We start from the raw sequence: 15,976 nt of genomic DNA, 5'->3' as shown, positions 1-15,976 counted from the left end.
AGGATATGGATATGTCACACTGAACAAGCAGATTGGCACCAGTCATTGGGCGAGCATGGGTATCAGTGGGACCTTACTATCGTGAAGACTTGTCCAAATGATGCCCATGGTGCAAGATGGCAACGTTTGCCTCCAGGATATTTTGGTTTCTTCTCTGGATATTGGAAGGAAGTGTCGTCCATATTTTTTATAGTTAGACTCATCTGACTTGGTCAGAATTAAACAGAAACAGATATGACCATTCATAATTGCTTTTCTACCATAAGCCATGATCTCTGCTGTGGACTCACTTAGGGCTGTAGGATTTAGTCAAAAGATCAGTAGATAGGGTGTAGGTGAAATGAGACGTGGAGGCGTCCAGGTGAAATGACAGTCCATTTTATTGTTTCAGAACACAGCAGGCTACAGCAACCAGCTCCTCCCACTACCCCTCCCCTTAGCAGACCAGTAAAAGCCCTCCTCCACCCCTCCAGCTTTAGTCAGCTACACCCCCTTTGGAACAGCAGAGACACATCAGTGTCCACCTTTAAAGCAAGAAAATAGCTTGATATTTGGACCATGATTTCCAATTCATGTGTTTTTTATACAAAAGCTACACAATGTTACACTTGATCATCAGAATACAATTCAACTGATTAACTTTAGTGTTTGGACACCATTTAAAATGTGATCAGATTCTTTACTTTAATGGAGCATTACCACTAAAAAAACTCAACACTATCAGACTTAAAATACAAGGGACTGCAAAAACAAGAGATGAGTATCATAATTCAGAAAAATGAAAAAAAGCAAACTAGAATCAGTTTGTACAATTACAGACTTGAGGAAAACAATAAAGTAAAACAAGTGAAAGAAGTAAAAATGAAAAACAAAATACATAAAAAGGGTTTTTTGAAAATCAATTGTTGAGATCAGAATCCATGTGTCATGTCACGATTTGATGTCAGCCCCCGTCAGGCTGAGAGACCAGAACAGAACCGCACTTAAAATCTTGTTTGTCCCAATGGAGTTCCCATAGACAGGAAACTCTGCTTGCTGTTGTTGAGTCATCTTCAGGCACTTTCTGAAACCCCGCCTCCTCCATGTGGGCGAATCACAATGCAGGTTCATCCAGATCACATGATACAGCTGCAAGAGGGAGGAGAGGCGTGAGTGTAACAGACAAGAAGGAATGAGGGGAAAACCAGAGGTGAGAGGAAGGAGACAGAGCGCAGACTCGGTAAAGACCACACACACAGATCAGAACACCCCAGTAACATCACACACACCACATCACACAGCTTTGCAATTAGGAGTAGTGTGACCATGCAGCAGCCTCCGTGAGTAAATCCACTCTCCACCCCCCTCAGCCATTTTATCCAGACACTAAACCTCCCTCCTATGCCTCTACTTAATCTGCACAGGAAATGGCTACCACTCATGTCAGCTAACACAGGGCCACAGAGGGACTGTAGATATTCTTACCTAGTAGAAAGAGTAGTTTAATGTTGGTCTTGGTATTTACAGGTCGGTATCAAACCAGGCCAGTTGGTTGGAGTCGCCGGGTGGCAGGCCCTCTATCAGTTCCTGGGCGTGTCCCAGGTCAGGCAGCCCCTCAACTGGGGCATAGTCCTGACCCGGGTGGTGCCCTCCACCCAGATCATGGTCCATCATGGGCTCCATGCCCATCGTGTCCCCTCCGTAACCCCCTGAATGGAAGGAACGGTAGCTTGGGTCTGGGGGAGGAGTGGATGGAGGAGAGGCAGGGGAAGCAGAGCAGTTGTTAGAAGCATGTTAACAAACCAAGCTGTCACACAGTAGTATGATCATTCAACACAACACAGCAACACAGCACACCACCCTTCCTCTGATCTACTGCTCAACTCAGTTCAAAAAGACTTTGAACTGAAGTTGGCTGAACTTGTGGTCTAGTTCACCACGTTTCCTTTGGTTCCACAGACAGAAAAACATCTGCAGTGACCAGGTCATTCTCTGACTCATCTACAAGTCTTTGCTTTCATTAGTTGGACTGAGTGCCAATTAAAGCCATTAGTGCTGAGAGAGTGCTGTAAATTACGAGCTAACACAGGCCTCTCGGCTTCTTGACTAGTACACAGTCCAAGGTTCTGCTACACTGACTGGGATAACTAGAAGCTGCAGTATTGCATTTGTTAGAGCCATCTGTGTTGTGCTGACTGACCACAGGGAGAAAATAAGTATTACTGCTCTTCATCACTGTATCAGGTTTTCTGTCTATCATGAACTTTTACAACCTGTTATCTGCAGTGATAACAAGGGACAGAAAGAGCTCTGTCAGTGGACTGACAAAATTAGTTGAACAGATATAAAGGGGAATAAGAGTTCTGTGGGTTTATGGAAACTCATTGGACAGAATCAGCCAGAATACAAAGGCAATAACTGTTTGGTCATTAAATGTTCCATTTGGTTACTGACATTCCTGACTTGTCCCTCACATGTTAGAGCGCCCCCCCCAGCCAGAGGTGAGATGACTTACCTTCCTGTCTGTAGCCCAGATGCTCTCCCTGTGCTCCGATGTCCAAACCCAGGTCTCCAGTCTACAGAGAAACAGACACACACACACAAAGATGAGCAGGAGGCAACCATTGTAATAGTGCACAGACACTTCTGCACAAAGTTAACTTTAAATATAAATATCTGAGCATTTTGGGCACAATCATCCTGCTAAAGACCAGAAGTGATTTTGAGCGTGTCGCACCTCGTTCCAGGCCATTGGTTCTGTCCTGAAGAGCGAGCTGGTGAGTTCTACAGAGAGGCGTTTCTTGTAGTCCTGGGGTTTGTCCTCAGACATACGGAACAAAACTGCTGCAGCGTAGGTGGCTGAAGGAAGACGAGGGGTTTATAGATTAGTCACATTTCTGGGGCATGTCAAAAATAGGCTTGCTACAAATAAAGAAATAATGCAGCCATCATAGGGAGAACTGCCATGAGTCCAGAACAGTTGTTTCTAAGTGACCTCGTTTTATACAAACATAACCAGTCATTTCTCAGTTGGACTCACTCCTCTGTGGAGTTCAAGAGTAGCCATTATGTGAATGATTGCAGTATGTAAATTTACTGTTGACATACCAACTCCTTCGTTGCGGCTGTGCAAGAGCTCTGTGAGTGGGGCAGTGGCTCCCTCAGCCTCGATGGCCTCAGCAGCCTCTTTGTCCTGAGCCAGCTCACACAGGACGCCTGCTGCTACACGCTGGATGTTCTCAATGGGAGAATACAGCAGCTGCAAACAAATACAGACAGGATGCTCAGCAAAACTCATACAACAATGAGTGTGATGACACAGCAGACAGCACAGGAAATTGCTCTTTACTGACCATGGAGGAATTAAAACTACCCCAATGTTACAAATATTCAGATTATTTTACCTCTAACAACTTTATAACATCTTGAAATCCTCAGAGCAGTTCAATTTCCTCATTCTCAATGATATTTGGGTTGACTGTGTGAATACAGCTTTATTGTACCTGTACAAAGAGTGGAATGGTGTTTAGTCCTCTGATGACTATTCTGTTGTGGACGTCTCTGGCCAGGATGTGAAGGGCTCCTGTGCAGCCCTCCACTATCTCCTCCATACGAACTCCCTCCTACAACACAATAAGTCAAGTTCAAACTGTAGGAAACACTTTGATGAAACATGGCAGCACTAGACTATATGTTCTTTTATGCCATGCTGGTTTAGTTATGGACGTGTGTATTAGTGTGAGCTCTCACCACAAACTGCTGCTGTGTGCCTCCCATGCTGGTGCGTCTCTGTGTGTCTTGGTGTGCTCTGACCAGCAGCTGAACCAGTCTGGGGATGGCTCCCTGCTCCCTCAGAGGAGCGTGGTTTGCAGGGCACAGAGCCAGATTACGGATCAGACCAACTGTCGCCTGATGGAGAAACAGTTAGTTTTTAGTTATTTGAATGCCAACTTAAGGTAGTTAAAGTTACAGCTGATCAGAACACAGTAAAAAGCTCAGGTGCACTTTGTAGTCTCTACATTGGACTGGGCACAAAACAAGCAGAGATTTGCAACTTACAGCAGAAAGGCAGTGCCTTTCTATTGCACAAAACATTCAACCCTGAGAGGCCCAAAGGAGATCTGCTGCCAACATGGGTCAGTAGCCAGCTCCACTACAATACTGTGCTTTTAAATCCAGGTTTGGCCCATTATTTTGGCTTCAATGTTTGGTTAAGTGTAAAATGCTTCAGTGCACTAAAAGTACAGCCAAATAACTGGCTGACAGTATGAAGAACAGCTTATGTGGCAGACTGCTGCTGGCAAGGCTGTGCGCGTCTGTGTGTGTACCTTAATGAGTGGCCAGTGTGACGGCGGATGTAGTAATTTGACAACCACAGGCAGACCGTAGTGCAGTCTCACAGCATTCTGTGCCATCTCAGCATCCTGGTGTCGAGATGTGAGGTGACGCAGGGCACAAATAGCTGGCTCGGTGATGTCTTCTCTGTCTCCTGCCCGAAGCACTGTGCGCACCAACGCCTCAATACCTCCAACCTACAGAGAGACAGATTAATGATAAATCTAAAATCTAAACTTAAGAACATAAAATCTTGAACATTAAAACCATCACCGTAAACTTTTGGTTTAGTAAATAATTAGCAGTAATTTTACATTTGATTTGACTGTACATAAAGTATGAGTGCTGTGTGTCAACTCACCTGACAGACCATCATCTTGTTCTTGTAGTTGTTACAGGTCAGGTTAGACAGAATACCAGCAGCACAGGTCACCACATTAATGTCATCACTGCCGAGCAGCTGGACCAGTGTTCCCAGCAGACCCTCCATTCCCTCCTACAGAGATACACAGTTAAGTTAACATGGAAAGAAAGACTGGGAAGTTGTCTGTACATGTGTCTGCTCAGCATTGCTGCCTGATACCCCACATAATGAAACTGGGCCCCTGAGTCTACTAAATAAATGTTACTACAGCTAACTGTCTTTTCACTGACTTCTGCTTCAGTGTTGGTACAAGAGACAGTTCTCATCACCTGTTTGGTGGCAGCATCTGATAAGTTCCTGAGAGTCCAGAGACAGTTCTGGACCAGTCTCTGGCTGGGGTCTGTCAGGTGGAGTCCCAGAGCCTGCATGCCTCCTGAAACATGGAGAGAATTTGTTACCAAATAGTAACATGTTAGCATTGTCACAAATCAATATATTTTCTGTTATAGTTGTTTGCTGCAGCGGCTGAGATCATAAAGACATTTGAAAAAAGCCAAAAGCAAAATCTCATGAATGTACACGCAAAATAAATCTGTAATAACAGTATCATGATATTCTCTTGAATGCTTGAGACGTACCAGCTTCTACAATGGCAGGCTTGTTACTGGAGCAGACTGACAGCACTTTGAGAACTCGGCTTGTGGTCCACAGCAGCTTCTCATAGGTGTAGGTCCGCATGATGTTGACCAATGCCTGAGGGCCACCACTGGCCAGGATTATCAACTACACAAACAGAACACATGTAAAACATTAGGGGTTTAAATGTCCTTATGATGGACACTGTGAAGAGCTGTTGTCTTTAAGTTTCAAAGTCCTACTACTCACCTTGCTTTCCTGGTTGCCGTAGGCCAGTATCTGGAGACAGTCGGTGGTGATGGCCAGGAATTTGACATTGGTCTTGTTGAGTAGAGCCACCATTTTCTGTAGACCTCCAGCTAGACGGACAGCCATCTTGGCACCTTCCTGGTGCAGGAGGAGGTTGTGGAGGGTGGTGATGGCGTAGAACAGGACAGAGTCCACTGGTGAACTGCGGGACATACAGATTATTAAATTAATGAGCCACTGGAAAAGATGAACAACGAAATCTCTATCACAGACAGCGGTGTCAGAGAGTAACTATTAACTAAGCTTAAGAAAAAAAACACACATTGCTTCCTGTACAGGTGAGCAATACTAAATTAAATAAAAGAAACAGACTATCCTCCCATCGTCCTTTCACATACCCAAGCATTTTAACTAGAGCTGGTATTCCTCCAGACTTGAAGATGGCCAGCAGACCCTCTCTGTGATGGGAAAGGTTGTGCAGTGTTCCCGCGGTACAGCGAGCCGTCTCTACATCGTTTGTGTTCTGCATGGTCCTGACAATAGCAGACACCATCTGTGGGGAGCGCATGATGGCGTGGCGAGAAGCCTCTTTCTTTGAAAGCTGGTGGACCATCACTGCAGCTTTGTTTACTACGACCTGGAGGAGACAGACACAAACGTTATGGGATGATAGTAGGAAAAAACAAGATAAGAGCTAAATCTGAGATACTTCCACATTGGAGACGTACCTGGTCCTCATCGTTGAGTAGTTTGGTGAGTTCTGGAATGGCTCTGGTTGCCAATTCAGCGTCATCTTGATAATTGATCAGATTGACCACAGCGTGTTTGAGCATTTGCGATGGCTCTGCCAGCCTCTGGACGTTGGTGGGGTTTGCTGCATCAAACTGTGTAGAGGGGATCTGCATGCCCTCCTCAAGTGTCTCTGGGAACATCGCTGCACGCACCCGCTGTGCACGTGTCATGGCATACTGACCATCTATATCTGGAAAAGAGGGACCATCGGTTGTTTTGTTATATTAGGTTTTAAGCTCCAAGATTTCATGTGCATTGAATAATAGTGTATAATAACTTACCTTGTACTTGTTCCTGGGAGAAGTTCTGGTTGAAGCCCTGCTCCCACTCATACATAACCTGGTTGTCGACATCGTCTTCCTCAGGGTTGCCCTTCCCACTGAGGGAGGGAGCAGTTGTGGTGGCACCTGAATGGATGCCTGAGTCCAGGTAGGACTGTTGTTGCCAGTGACTGACTGCTGCCTTACGGTCTGGCTCCATTGCCATGTCCAGCTCCATCAGATCAGCTGTACAAGACATGGAGTATTAAAAAGTGTGCATCAACAAATGGAAAGAGAGCTTGTTAAATTCATCTATCAGGGAGAAAAAGACTCTGGCTTGTTAGTCTTTAAAATAATCAAAATTATCTTGGACAGCTGCAATCTGTCTAATAGTGTCGAAGAACTGTTTTTGATGGATTCCCGGTAAAGAAATGCCACAAAAAACAGTCAGACATAGGACGACTGATCCAAATTTTTGTCCAAATTAAATTGTTTCCCATGGTGAAGGGAATTTGAAAATGATGATAGGCAGAACCAAGAAGTGGGGTAGAATGCTACACAAGACACGTAGCCAATAGTTGGCTTCATCCAATGAGCAGGGAAGCTATGTGGTTATCCACTTGAAAAACTTGTCCATGATGCAGTATGATAATAATGACATGAAGCAGAGAAACAGGTATTGTCAGCTTTATAATAACTTTGGAACCGTGTGGCTAATTGTAAAAAAACAATCTACACAAAGACTGCCAAGAAGTATAATATATTAAATCCAGATTCTAATTCTTAATTTCATCATCAAATTTAATTGCATTTGTCCTATCTTACAGCAAGTCTTCTGTAAAATGTTTGATTTCACACTAAACTGAAATCAATAACTAATTCACTTTGTCTCTAATGAGAAAAAAATCTGCACCGGGAGAAGAGGCAGTTTGGAACAGCAGCAAAGTTTAACACACTGCTTACTCTGTGTGTGTGTGTGTGTGTGTGTGTGTGTGTGTGTGTGTGTGTGTGTGTGTGTGTGTGTGTGTGTGTGTGTGTGTGTGTGTGTGTGTGTGTGTGTGAGTGATGCAGAGAAATGATTAAACAGAAGCTAGAGTGCAAAGGGGTCATTTCTGAAAAATATTAACTCACCCTGGGAAGCCATGTTCCGTTCTCAAACCGCGACCAACACAGCTTCCTGATCTGAAACAGAGAAAAAATGCAATTAGGGCAACTACCCCAGTCACAGCTCGCCTTCACTCTCTACACTGCCAATCTACTTTCCTTCCAATCAAACATGAGCCATTTTATTTTAAAACAAAGTGATCACAGCAGAGATGAAGGAGGAAAAGAGTTTCAAGAGTTTCCTGGGCCTTCTTTCCTTTCCTGCCTCCTCCCTTTCTTGGATTTCCTCCTCTGTTCACACCAGCCATCCAAACAGCAGCAGCTCGCACACAAAGCCTCCATTAAGTTTAGCAGCTAGCTACTATTTAGGTGAGGAAGGACGGGGGCAGGAGGGGGGAGGAGGCTATACGCATTCCTGCACTGGCTTTGAAGCTGAAACCACACTCTGCAGGAAAGTAAACACTGGCAATGGCAGCAGAGAGGCAGAGCAAGCAGGAGAGGATAAAGTCAGAAAGAACACATTTTCAATTCACACTCAGAGATATATGTCATGACATTACACATATAAAACGCTAGGAAAATAACTCAAATGAGAGAAAGTGGGGCTGTGGTCCCTGAGTCAGAAAGTCAGACCCTTTTAAGAGTATCTGGAGTTACTCAAAGAGTCCTCCATGATGAATGATGAATGTAGAACAAACCCCTTTCAGTCACGGCATACCAGTTTGGACATGTTGTAAGCATTAAGAGGAAAGTGGTGGAAAATAAGAGTATGGTTAAAAAAGAGAGGATTTCTAACCCACTAGAGAGAGAAAAATAGACAGTGAGACAGTTTTCCTGCAGCTAAAACTACAGACCCCCTGTCACAGTAGACTTCTACTTGCTTTACAATTCACAAATATATACAAGAGCTCTACGTCCTCCAATTGAGAATTGACTGCAGCGATTACCCACAGTTCGCCTTTCACACATGCACAACACAGCGGGTTGTTTCCCTGCACAGACGCATTCACAGCAACAAATCCTCTGCATTATTCAGGTGAAAGGTGGACTAGTTAGGTACAGCAGGCAGAGACAGGAAGCGACGTATTAACTCTGCTGTGTAGATCATGTGGTTTTATTCATATCACACAGACATTGGCTCCAGTTTTTGGTTTACTCATTTTTGCGTCCGTCGCGTTAGAAGTGTCAACCCCCACACTCTCTTAGTGAATCCAGCAGGGAATCCCCGCTGTGTTCACACATTCACCTCCTCCGGAGAAGATACGGAGGAGCTGCGGAGTTCATTGCATGTCTAAAGCAGCTTAAGAGATTCACATTCTGAGCAGCCACTTTTTGCCCCAAGGCTCAATGCAGCTGTGTTAGTGCACTGAGGTCAGATGTAGTTAGCGACAGCAGCAACTCTGATGTCAGTATCTGTTACATAAAAAAGGTGTAAAAATTGCTGTGAGAAATATTATTTCAGTCAGGTAACTCTGGTCTGCAGAACTGTGACAGTCAGGGTATTATTCCTGTTTTTGGAGTGTGTAGTAGAATATAATACAACACACCTATCCCCTGTGATAGATAGTTACATGTATTTACTAATACAAAGTAACATGCATAGTTCTGATGGATGAATGATTACATCCCCCAGAGACAGTGTCTACACACCAGTCAATGACAATTAGCAAAAACTGATTGTATTTAGTTCTTTAGATTAAAACATATTTATCTGCCTGTGGTGAATGTCATAATAATGCCTAACAATGTTACAGTCGATATCTGAGAAGTCTATTGTCTTCAGAACGATCTACTTTTGGTCTAATATAACACGCAGCTGTGAATAGGCTGTCCAAATAAGTCATGTGATCAACTTGATCAAGAGACACCCCTCAGGTGTTCTCACATATCACATTTGTCATCAATTTGGCAATAACCGAAGTCCAATAGATATCGAAACACTTATCACAGTGAGGAGGTATAACACAAAATTGATCTACCTTAGCTTTGTAAAATGATCGTTGCTCTGCTCATAAACCCCCAAAACTATCTTTAAACTTAAAAGTAACAATGGGACATTTATAGTGATAATTATCGATATTGACAGACAACCTTTTATTGTGATATAATTTTTAATTTTATCTTCTGTGTAGGGCTGAGCAAATGACTTCAAATCAATATCAGATTTTTTTCAAGCTTTTACCTCAATTACGATTATTATAGTTTTGTGTTTCGTGCGTGCAAAAAATGTTGGACTTTTTTTCAATGTGTTTCAATATGTGTCTCCTTAACTTTAGAATCAATCAAACACAGGTAAACTTCAAGTCCTTCAGCCTGCGTATCCTTATAACTTCTGATAAGTGTTGGTGTTTATTGTTAACATGTAATGTGAGCACGAGCGGAAACAGCTCGTACTTGGGAAAGTATTAACCGACATGAGCAAAATTAGGACTGTTAGAGGTTTTAATATTTGTTTCAATATATTTCATTAAATAGCCCAGCCATGCTTCTTTGCATTAAAAACATCAATTTAGATGTTAAATTGAATCATCAGACAGCCTTACTAATTTAGCATGCTGAGAACTGAATTCAACTTCCAACACAAAAAACTTCTCCATTGGAGGTTTTTTTGGGGATCACATGTTTCTACATTTTAAGAATCTGGGTGATGTCTCAATCAGTGCTTTCGCATTAGTGTTCTTTCCTCAGTTTTCTATCCCTTATTGGCTTTTAGCTTTGTTTTGACCAGTTCTTTAAAGTTTTTAAGACTAAAATCCAACCAGACACCCGCCTCTAGGCTTTCTGATGGCTCCAGTGAGCTACGACCACCCTGTTTGTCTTGTTGCGCAAGACGACTGACTGAGTGGGACTAATGATAGTAAAGCATTAAAGACTGTAACAGTCATACATTTTAAAATGTCTAACTCAGGATTTGATGAGTCAGTATCCGATACAGTTAAATGAGGATCAATTTAAATCTTTATAGTTTTTTTTTAATAGAGCCCTACTAACCCCTTCAGATTCAAATAAATCTTTCATGTTCTTTAATCTCTGCTTAAGATCAAATGTGATTTGGTGTTTGAGCTATACGCCAATATTTAACAGTCTTAAAGATGTTTCTGAGTATATGATCCAAAAGCAAACAGCCAACAAATGGTTATGTAGACACAATAGTTGGTGATTTAACGGTTTCAATTTTGTTTTCTTGAGACTACTTATTTCAACTATAAAATGCTCTATACTGTATGTACAATATATTTTGTCTGAAACAAGAATTGATGGAATCAAATAAAAAATTATAAAGTCCAAAAAGAATACTGAGAAACAAACACAGATGTCTAGCACATAATAGTACAAATCAGTCTGGCATGAGGAAAATTCGATGTGGAGGAGTTAATGGTATTAAATGATCATCAATATGCAGATTCATTCAAGGACAACTGAACCACTGCTCTGAATTACTTCCCTCCTCTCACACCCACACCACTCGGCTCGGCTGTGTCATTAAAACACTATCTTGAGTCAGGCTCCAGAACTGCTGCTTCCAACCACAAACACACCAACTCAAACTCACTGTTCACACGCCATCCTCCGGAGCTGTGCAGGCCTGCCCTCACATAACCCAGCCCTGCCCTAATGGGAGCCATATGTCCCATACAAGGCTGCACAAAAATCAAACATACAATCAAAGTGCACAGTGGAACCATTTATCATTCAGACTGGTGGAAAATGTGGTCTTTTACATCTGGCTTTTGAAACTCAGCCGATGATAGTTTTTTTTGAAGACCGAACGAGAAAAGTCTGGTCTTCAATTGAGAGTCACAAATGGCTGCCTTACCCTAAAGTCAAGAATCTGACTCTTAAAAGAAAAAAGTCATTACAGAAAGAGTGTTCCTAGATATCGGGCTCGCAGCCGAACCACAAACATCTAAAAAAAGAGGTTTCTTTGAAGCCACATGTGAAATCCAATATGCAGAGTTGTGTGCCTGATCCAGTTTCACCCATATGACTCAAACCAGATGAGTAATAAGTGGCATACCAGTCACAAGAGTCAATCTTGACTTATGCAGTATTGATTTTAAGTACAAGTACCAAATGGGAGCTGAGGCAGCCAGAGCTAATAGATGTCATTGCTAAACATGAAAACTTAACCAGATAAAAAATTTTGTGCAGATTGGTTTTAATATGATCCAAAAGAACAGAAATGGGTACCAGACAGAAATTTGCTCTAAATATTTAAAAAGTAAGAAAATAAAAAATCTTTATTTCCCCTCACAGACTAGAGCAAACTTGGCTCTTTGAACCATCAGGATTTCCCACATGTGGCTCTTGCTTAATTGCACAGAGGTCATCTCTGTCAAGATTAGGCACTAAGTCAAATGACTGAGAACTATCATTAGACAACTTAATTTAAAAAAATTGTAGGGCACCAGCTCATTATTACAGGTCGACAATACTCCTACAAAGTCTAAAACGTCTTTAGAGTTTAAATATCTAAAAACATCAGCAGCTAGCTAAGCACAAATTTTAAAAAAAAGTATATGAGCTGTAAGTTACATTTTCAATTCTTGAACACCTCCAGGCACAAGAAGAAAAAAGACAGATGCTGTAACACAAATAAAAAAATCCTCATCCTCTGGTGCCCTGTGAGCATTGTCTCTCTTTTCCTTTTTTAATTTGTGGGAACTTTAAATAGACCGATCCTGGGAGTGTTGGAAACCATATTTATTCAGAGCTGGCAATCAAAACAGCTAAGCACATCTAAACGCCCCAATCCTATTTCCGCTTTCTTAACTGAAAGATAGCCATTCTGTCAGCATATTTGAGCTTGGCAATCACAAAATGAGTTTGGTTAGGTTTCCATATTTACCTTTTGCAGAGAGGACAGTATTCTATTCCAATTTCAAAAAAATAAATCACTCATTTGGCCTGCAGACATTAGGGACTCAATTTTATCATTCAAGTGTGAGTGGCATTTAAATAATTTATGCAAAATTAATTTGTTAGGAGTAACATAAAGTCCTTGAGTTAAAAAAAATGAGAACAGGACTTCAAAAGAGTTTCATATAAATCTCATCTAAACTCCTGCACAGCCTATTTTATCTCCAGTGACAAAACACACACAGAGTGGTTTCAATACATCCACACAGAATAATGACCCAAACAAGCTGTATTATCAGCACAAGCAGGGAGACGGAGCTGCACCAGGATTCACTGTGAGCCACGTAATGTGCAGGGTCAGCAGCACTCACTGCTGGCTGCCAACAACACAATGAGCTCAATGCCTGCAGCCGCTGCAGTGTTTGGTCTGTGTCTCCACTGCACAACAACACATGCCCATGGAGAAACAGGAGCCCCTGGAAACATGCAAACAGCTTCCACAGTTTGAGGATGTCTTGTTCTACTCAATAACTGTTGAGCCATTTAAGATGGAAAAATAAGGGTGGAATGGATTTATTATATATTGATAGAAATATAAAACAGGAAGAATTTTGATGATGTATTCTCCTAAGGAAAATCTAATCACCAGTTTAAACTGAACTTTAATTAATACAAATGGATCAACACTTATCTCTGAATGGGGACATAAGAGATTTATTAACTGATAATAATTTCTAATTTGCTTGTATATTTAAAAATGTGCCTCAGAAATACAAGTATAACAAATGACCACAAAGGTGAATTCAGGAGACAGAGATTATAAGGAAATGGCAAGACCACTCAAGATGTTCATGATAACAGTCTCCTTGCAAGTGGATCACCTCAAAACAAACCACTACCGTCTGTGATGTAGACTACACCCACGCTTCCGTCTTTAAAAAATGTAATGCACTGTTTGAAGACATTTTTGCTGACAAGATGATGTTTGTCAGTTTTTGTTCCACAGTGTAATCTAATTGGAGGATTTTAAAACCATGTTGGAGGGCAGACCTACAGTCAAAGACGTGGTTCTGTGCTGTGATATTGGTGTTATTGGTCCAGGAAATGTAAGAAAAAAAATGATCCGTCTCTGTCCTCATCTAAAATAATCTTGTTTTGTTTCAGGGTTTAAGCCATTTTAACAAATCTGGAGCCGCCCGATGAGATGTCATCATCCACGCTGATAAACCCCCGTGTTCCATTCGAAATCATCATTTCCGATGTAAGTAAAACACAATCACTAACGTGTGAGAAAATAACCCAAACCCTCAGCGTCATATAACCACATAAACATTCAGGTTTTTCCACAGAAGCACACGACCGCTTGTTTTCTGTATCGACAGGACGGCGAGGAGCAGCGAGGTTTCCAACTTTCCTCCGTGGTGACCCGCCGGTCCGTCCCCAGCTGCTCAACACACACACATCTGGATGTGCAGCTGGAGCTAACGTGAGGAAATCAACCAAACACCCAAACACAACAGATCGACACATATCATCCACACAATGAATGAATGTACGCGTGGTTCGCCCCTGCTCCTCCACAGCTGTCCCGGACTTTCTTTACTCCAACACCACCGACTCAAATTTCACACCGTGGCTCCTCCTCGTCTTCCCCAGGCTCTGTGAGGAATGTGTCGGTCTTTGTTTAAAAGGACGAATGGAAAACACACTCACCAACAATTCCCTAAAAACTCACTTACGTGCGATCGTTTACTGAACATTTAAACCCACTCCTCCAGCAGCGAGCTTCATTTAAACTCAAGAGTTTGGAGCAGTTTTTATACAAGTTCAAACTCCACTGAAGTAAATGTTTGCGTTCAGGTCGACCCACCACTGCTTTGTCCAACTTGACTAAATGAGTTTGTAAAGGTGAACACATGGCCCCCGCAGACTGAGCTTAACAAGCGGGTATCTCTCGAGTTGACGTGTGTTGAACTGAACCAGCTGCAAAAACAACCCGAGCCCGAACAGACCAGCAGCACAACTGGGCTAATGTTGGTTAAGCTAACTAACCCGGGCTAACGTTAGCCAACTAGTGAAACAAGCGAGGACCCAACATGTTGAGTTTACTCACAAACCTCCTTAAAGGTTTAGAATAACCCGCGAGGCAGTAAAAACTACTGCACACATCTCCCTATTGTCTGTTCTACCACAGCTTTGATAAAGTCAACGAATATCGTCAGTAAAATGTGTATGTTCCCTTTAGGCGGTGGCCGCCGGCAGATCCCAAATATCTGCCGGGAGAGGGTCGCTAGCGGCGGCAGCATCATCCCCGGCCGGCCCGCACACAACCACCCGTCCGTCCCCGTCCCCGCTGCCGTTCACCGGCAAGACAAGAGGCAGAAAGTGAGCGGAGCCGAACGGCTGAAGAATGGTGAAGCCTACCCTTGTCAACAAAAGCAACTCCGTCCACTCGGGTCCTGGAGGGTAAAAACCAGCGAGAAATGGAGAATGAAAGTCGAGCGTCAGCGGGGAGCCCACGTCCACTCCCTCCTCAGTCAGACTCACACCAGCCCGGAACAGCAGAGACTGGGAAAGGTAAGATGGCGGCGCATTTATATAGACCGAACAACACCCCCCGGTTGTCGCATATCCAGCCCTGCGTTCTAATAAAATAGAAACCCAAATGAAAATAAATCTTTACATTCGCATCGCTATTACGCGTTCATACACATGTATCACCCAACATGAAACCACACGGCTGGGGTATGAGTTTTATTTCATTCAAACAACGGGAAGCAAACGAAAACATACCACAGCCTGCAGCAGAGTAGGAATACACAATTGAATGAAGTTCCGGCAGAGTAGAAATGGGGAAATCCGATTCCAAGTAAAACTTGATGAGCTGAAAGATTCTCCACCTGTGAACAGTGACCCCTCCACATGCAGTCACATTGAAGAGGTGCTTTCACTGTTTCTCAGCAGAATAACTAATACCCCACACATTCAAAAGTAGTCCACAGTATTAGTTGTATGCACAATAATGAAAAAACAGGAAAAAGTTTTATTAGAGCTCCCAAACAATGAGATCACCTTCTTAAAAGAAGTGTCACCAAAGGTCAAACTATGACGCAACCTCTTAAAACCTGTTCTTCTCCCAGGTGAACATTAAAAAGTTACATGCCTGCAATTATCAGTGTATCTCTGCAGCTACAGGGTCTGGATGAATAATCTTGATATCTGTAGAAGGGTTTGTTTTAATATAAAGATGTCTGCAGAGGTGTACCCATCAGAATATGTGTTACTAGACCAGAGAAAATGAAGATGAACAACATAAATGAAAGTAACCCCAGTGACAGCACACAATAATAAACTCTGAAAACAACAAGCAGGTTTTTCATTATGTTGGCAGTTGATT

At 42.6% G+C, this 15,976-nt stretch overlaps 2 protein-coding genes across 3 annotated transcripts in view; one reads left to right on the top strand and one right to left on the bottom strand.

The window, feature by feature from the left end:
• Positions 1–362: 362 nt before the first annotated feature.
• Positions 363–15,144, bottom strand: ctnnb1 (catenin (cadherin-associated protein), beta 1). 2 transcript variants are annotated; one of them, XM_020091290.2, is made up of 17 exons: positions 15,004–15,144; positions 7,747–7,797; positions 6,637–6,861; positions 6,292–6,545; positions 5,962–6,200; positions 5,564–5,765; positions 5,317–5,461; positions 5,008–5,111; positions 4,676–4,810; positions 4,308–4,511; positions 3,730–3,888; positions 3,483–3,602; positions 3,088–3,238; positions 2,717–2,838; positions 2,495–2,555; positions 1,465–1,715; positions 363–1,128 (listed from the first exon to the last, which is right to left on the bottom strand). In XM_020091290.2, the coding sequence occupies exons 2-16, from the start codon at positions 7,757–7,759 to the stop codon at positions 1,501–1,503; spliced, it is 2,349 nt and encodes a 782-aa protein (XP_019946849.1). In that variant the 5' UTR covers positions 7,760–7,797; positions 15,004–15,144; the 3' UTR covers positions 363–1,128; positions 1,465–1,500. The 2 variants fall into 2 exon arrangements, with proteins under 2 accessions (XP_019946849.1, XP_069394116.1); XM_069538015.1 differs by lacking the exon at positions 1,465–1,715.
• cmtm8b (CKLF-like MARVEL transmembrane domain containing 8b) overlaps positions 15,017–15,976 on the top strand; it is a 67,215-nt gene continuing 66,255 nt past the window's right edge. The window contains exon 1 of the mRNA XM_020091250.2: positions 15,017–15,156. The gene's annotated coding sequence lies outside the window, so the exon portion shown is untranslated. The remainder of the gene's footprint in view (positions 15,157–15,976) is intronic.

This window comes from Paralichthys olivaceus, chromosome 13, assembly GCF_024713975.1.
Source record: "Paralichthys olivaceus isolate ysfri-2021 chromosome 13, ASM2471397v2, whole genome shotgun sequence".
Taxonomy (NCBI): domain Eukaryota; kingdom Metazoa; phylum Chordata; class Actinopteri; order Pleuronectiformes; family Paralichthyidae; genus Paralichthys; species Paralichthys olivaceus.
This window is presented reverse-complemented; position numbering and strand designations above follow the sequence as displayed.

Bases quoted from the DNA above. Each gene is read 5' to 3' on its own strand.
- ctnnb1 (XM_020091290.2), bottom strand. The intron at 5,462-5,563 runs GTGAGTAGTAGG...CTGTTTGTGTAG, and splicing joins ACGGCAACCAGGAAAGCAAG to TTGATAATCCTGGCCAGTGG. The intron at 1,716-2,494 runs GTAAGTCATCTC...CTCCTCCCCCAG, and splicing joins TCTGGGCTACAGACAGGAAG to ACCCAAGCTACCGTTCCTTC.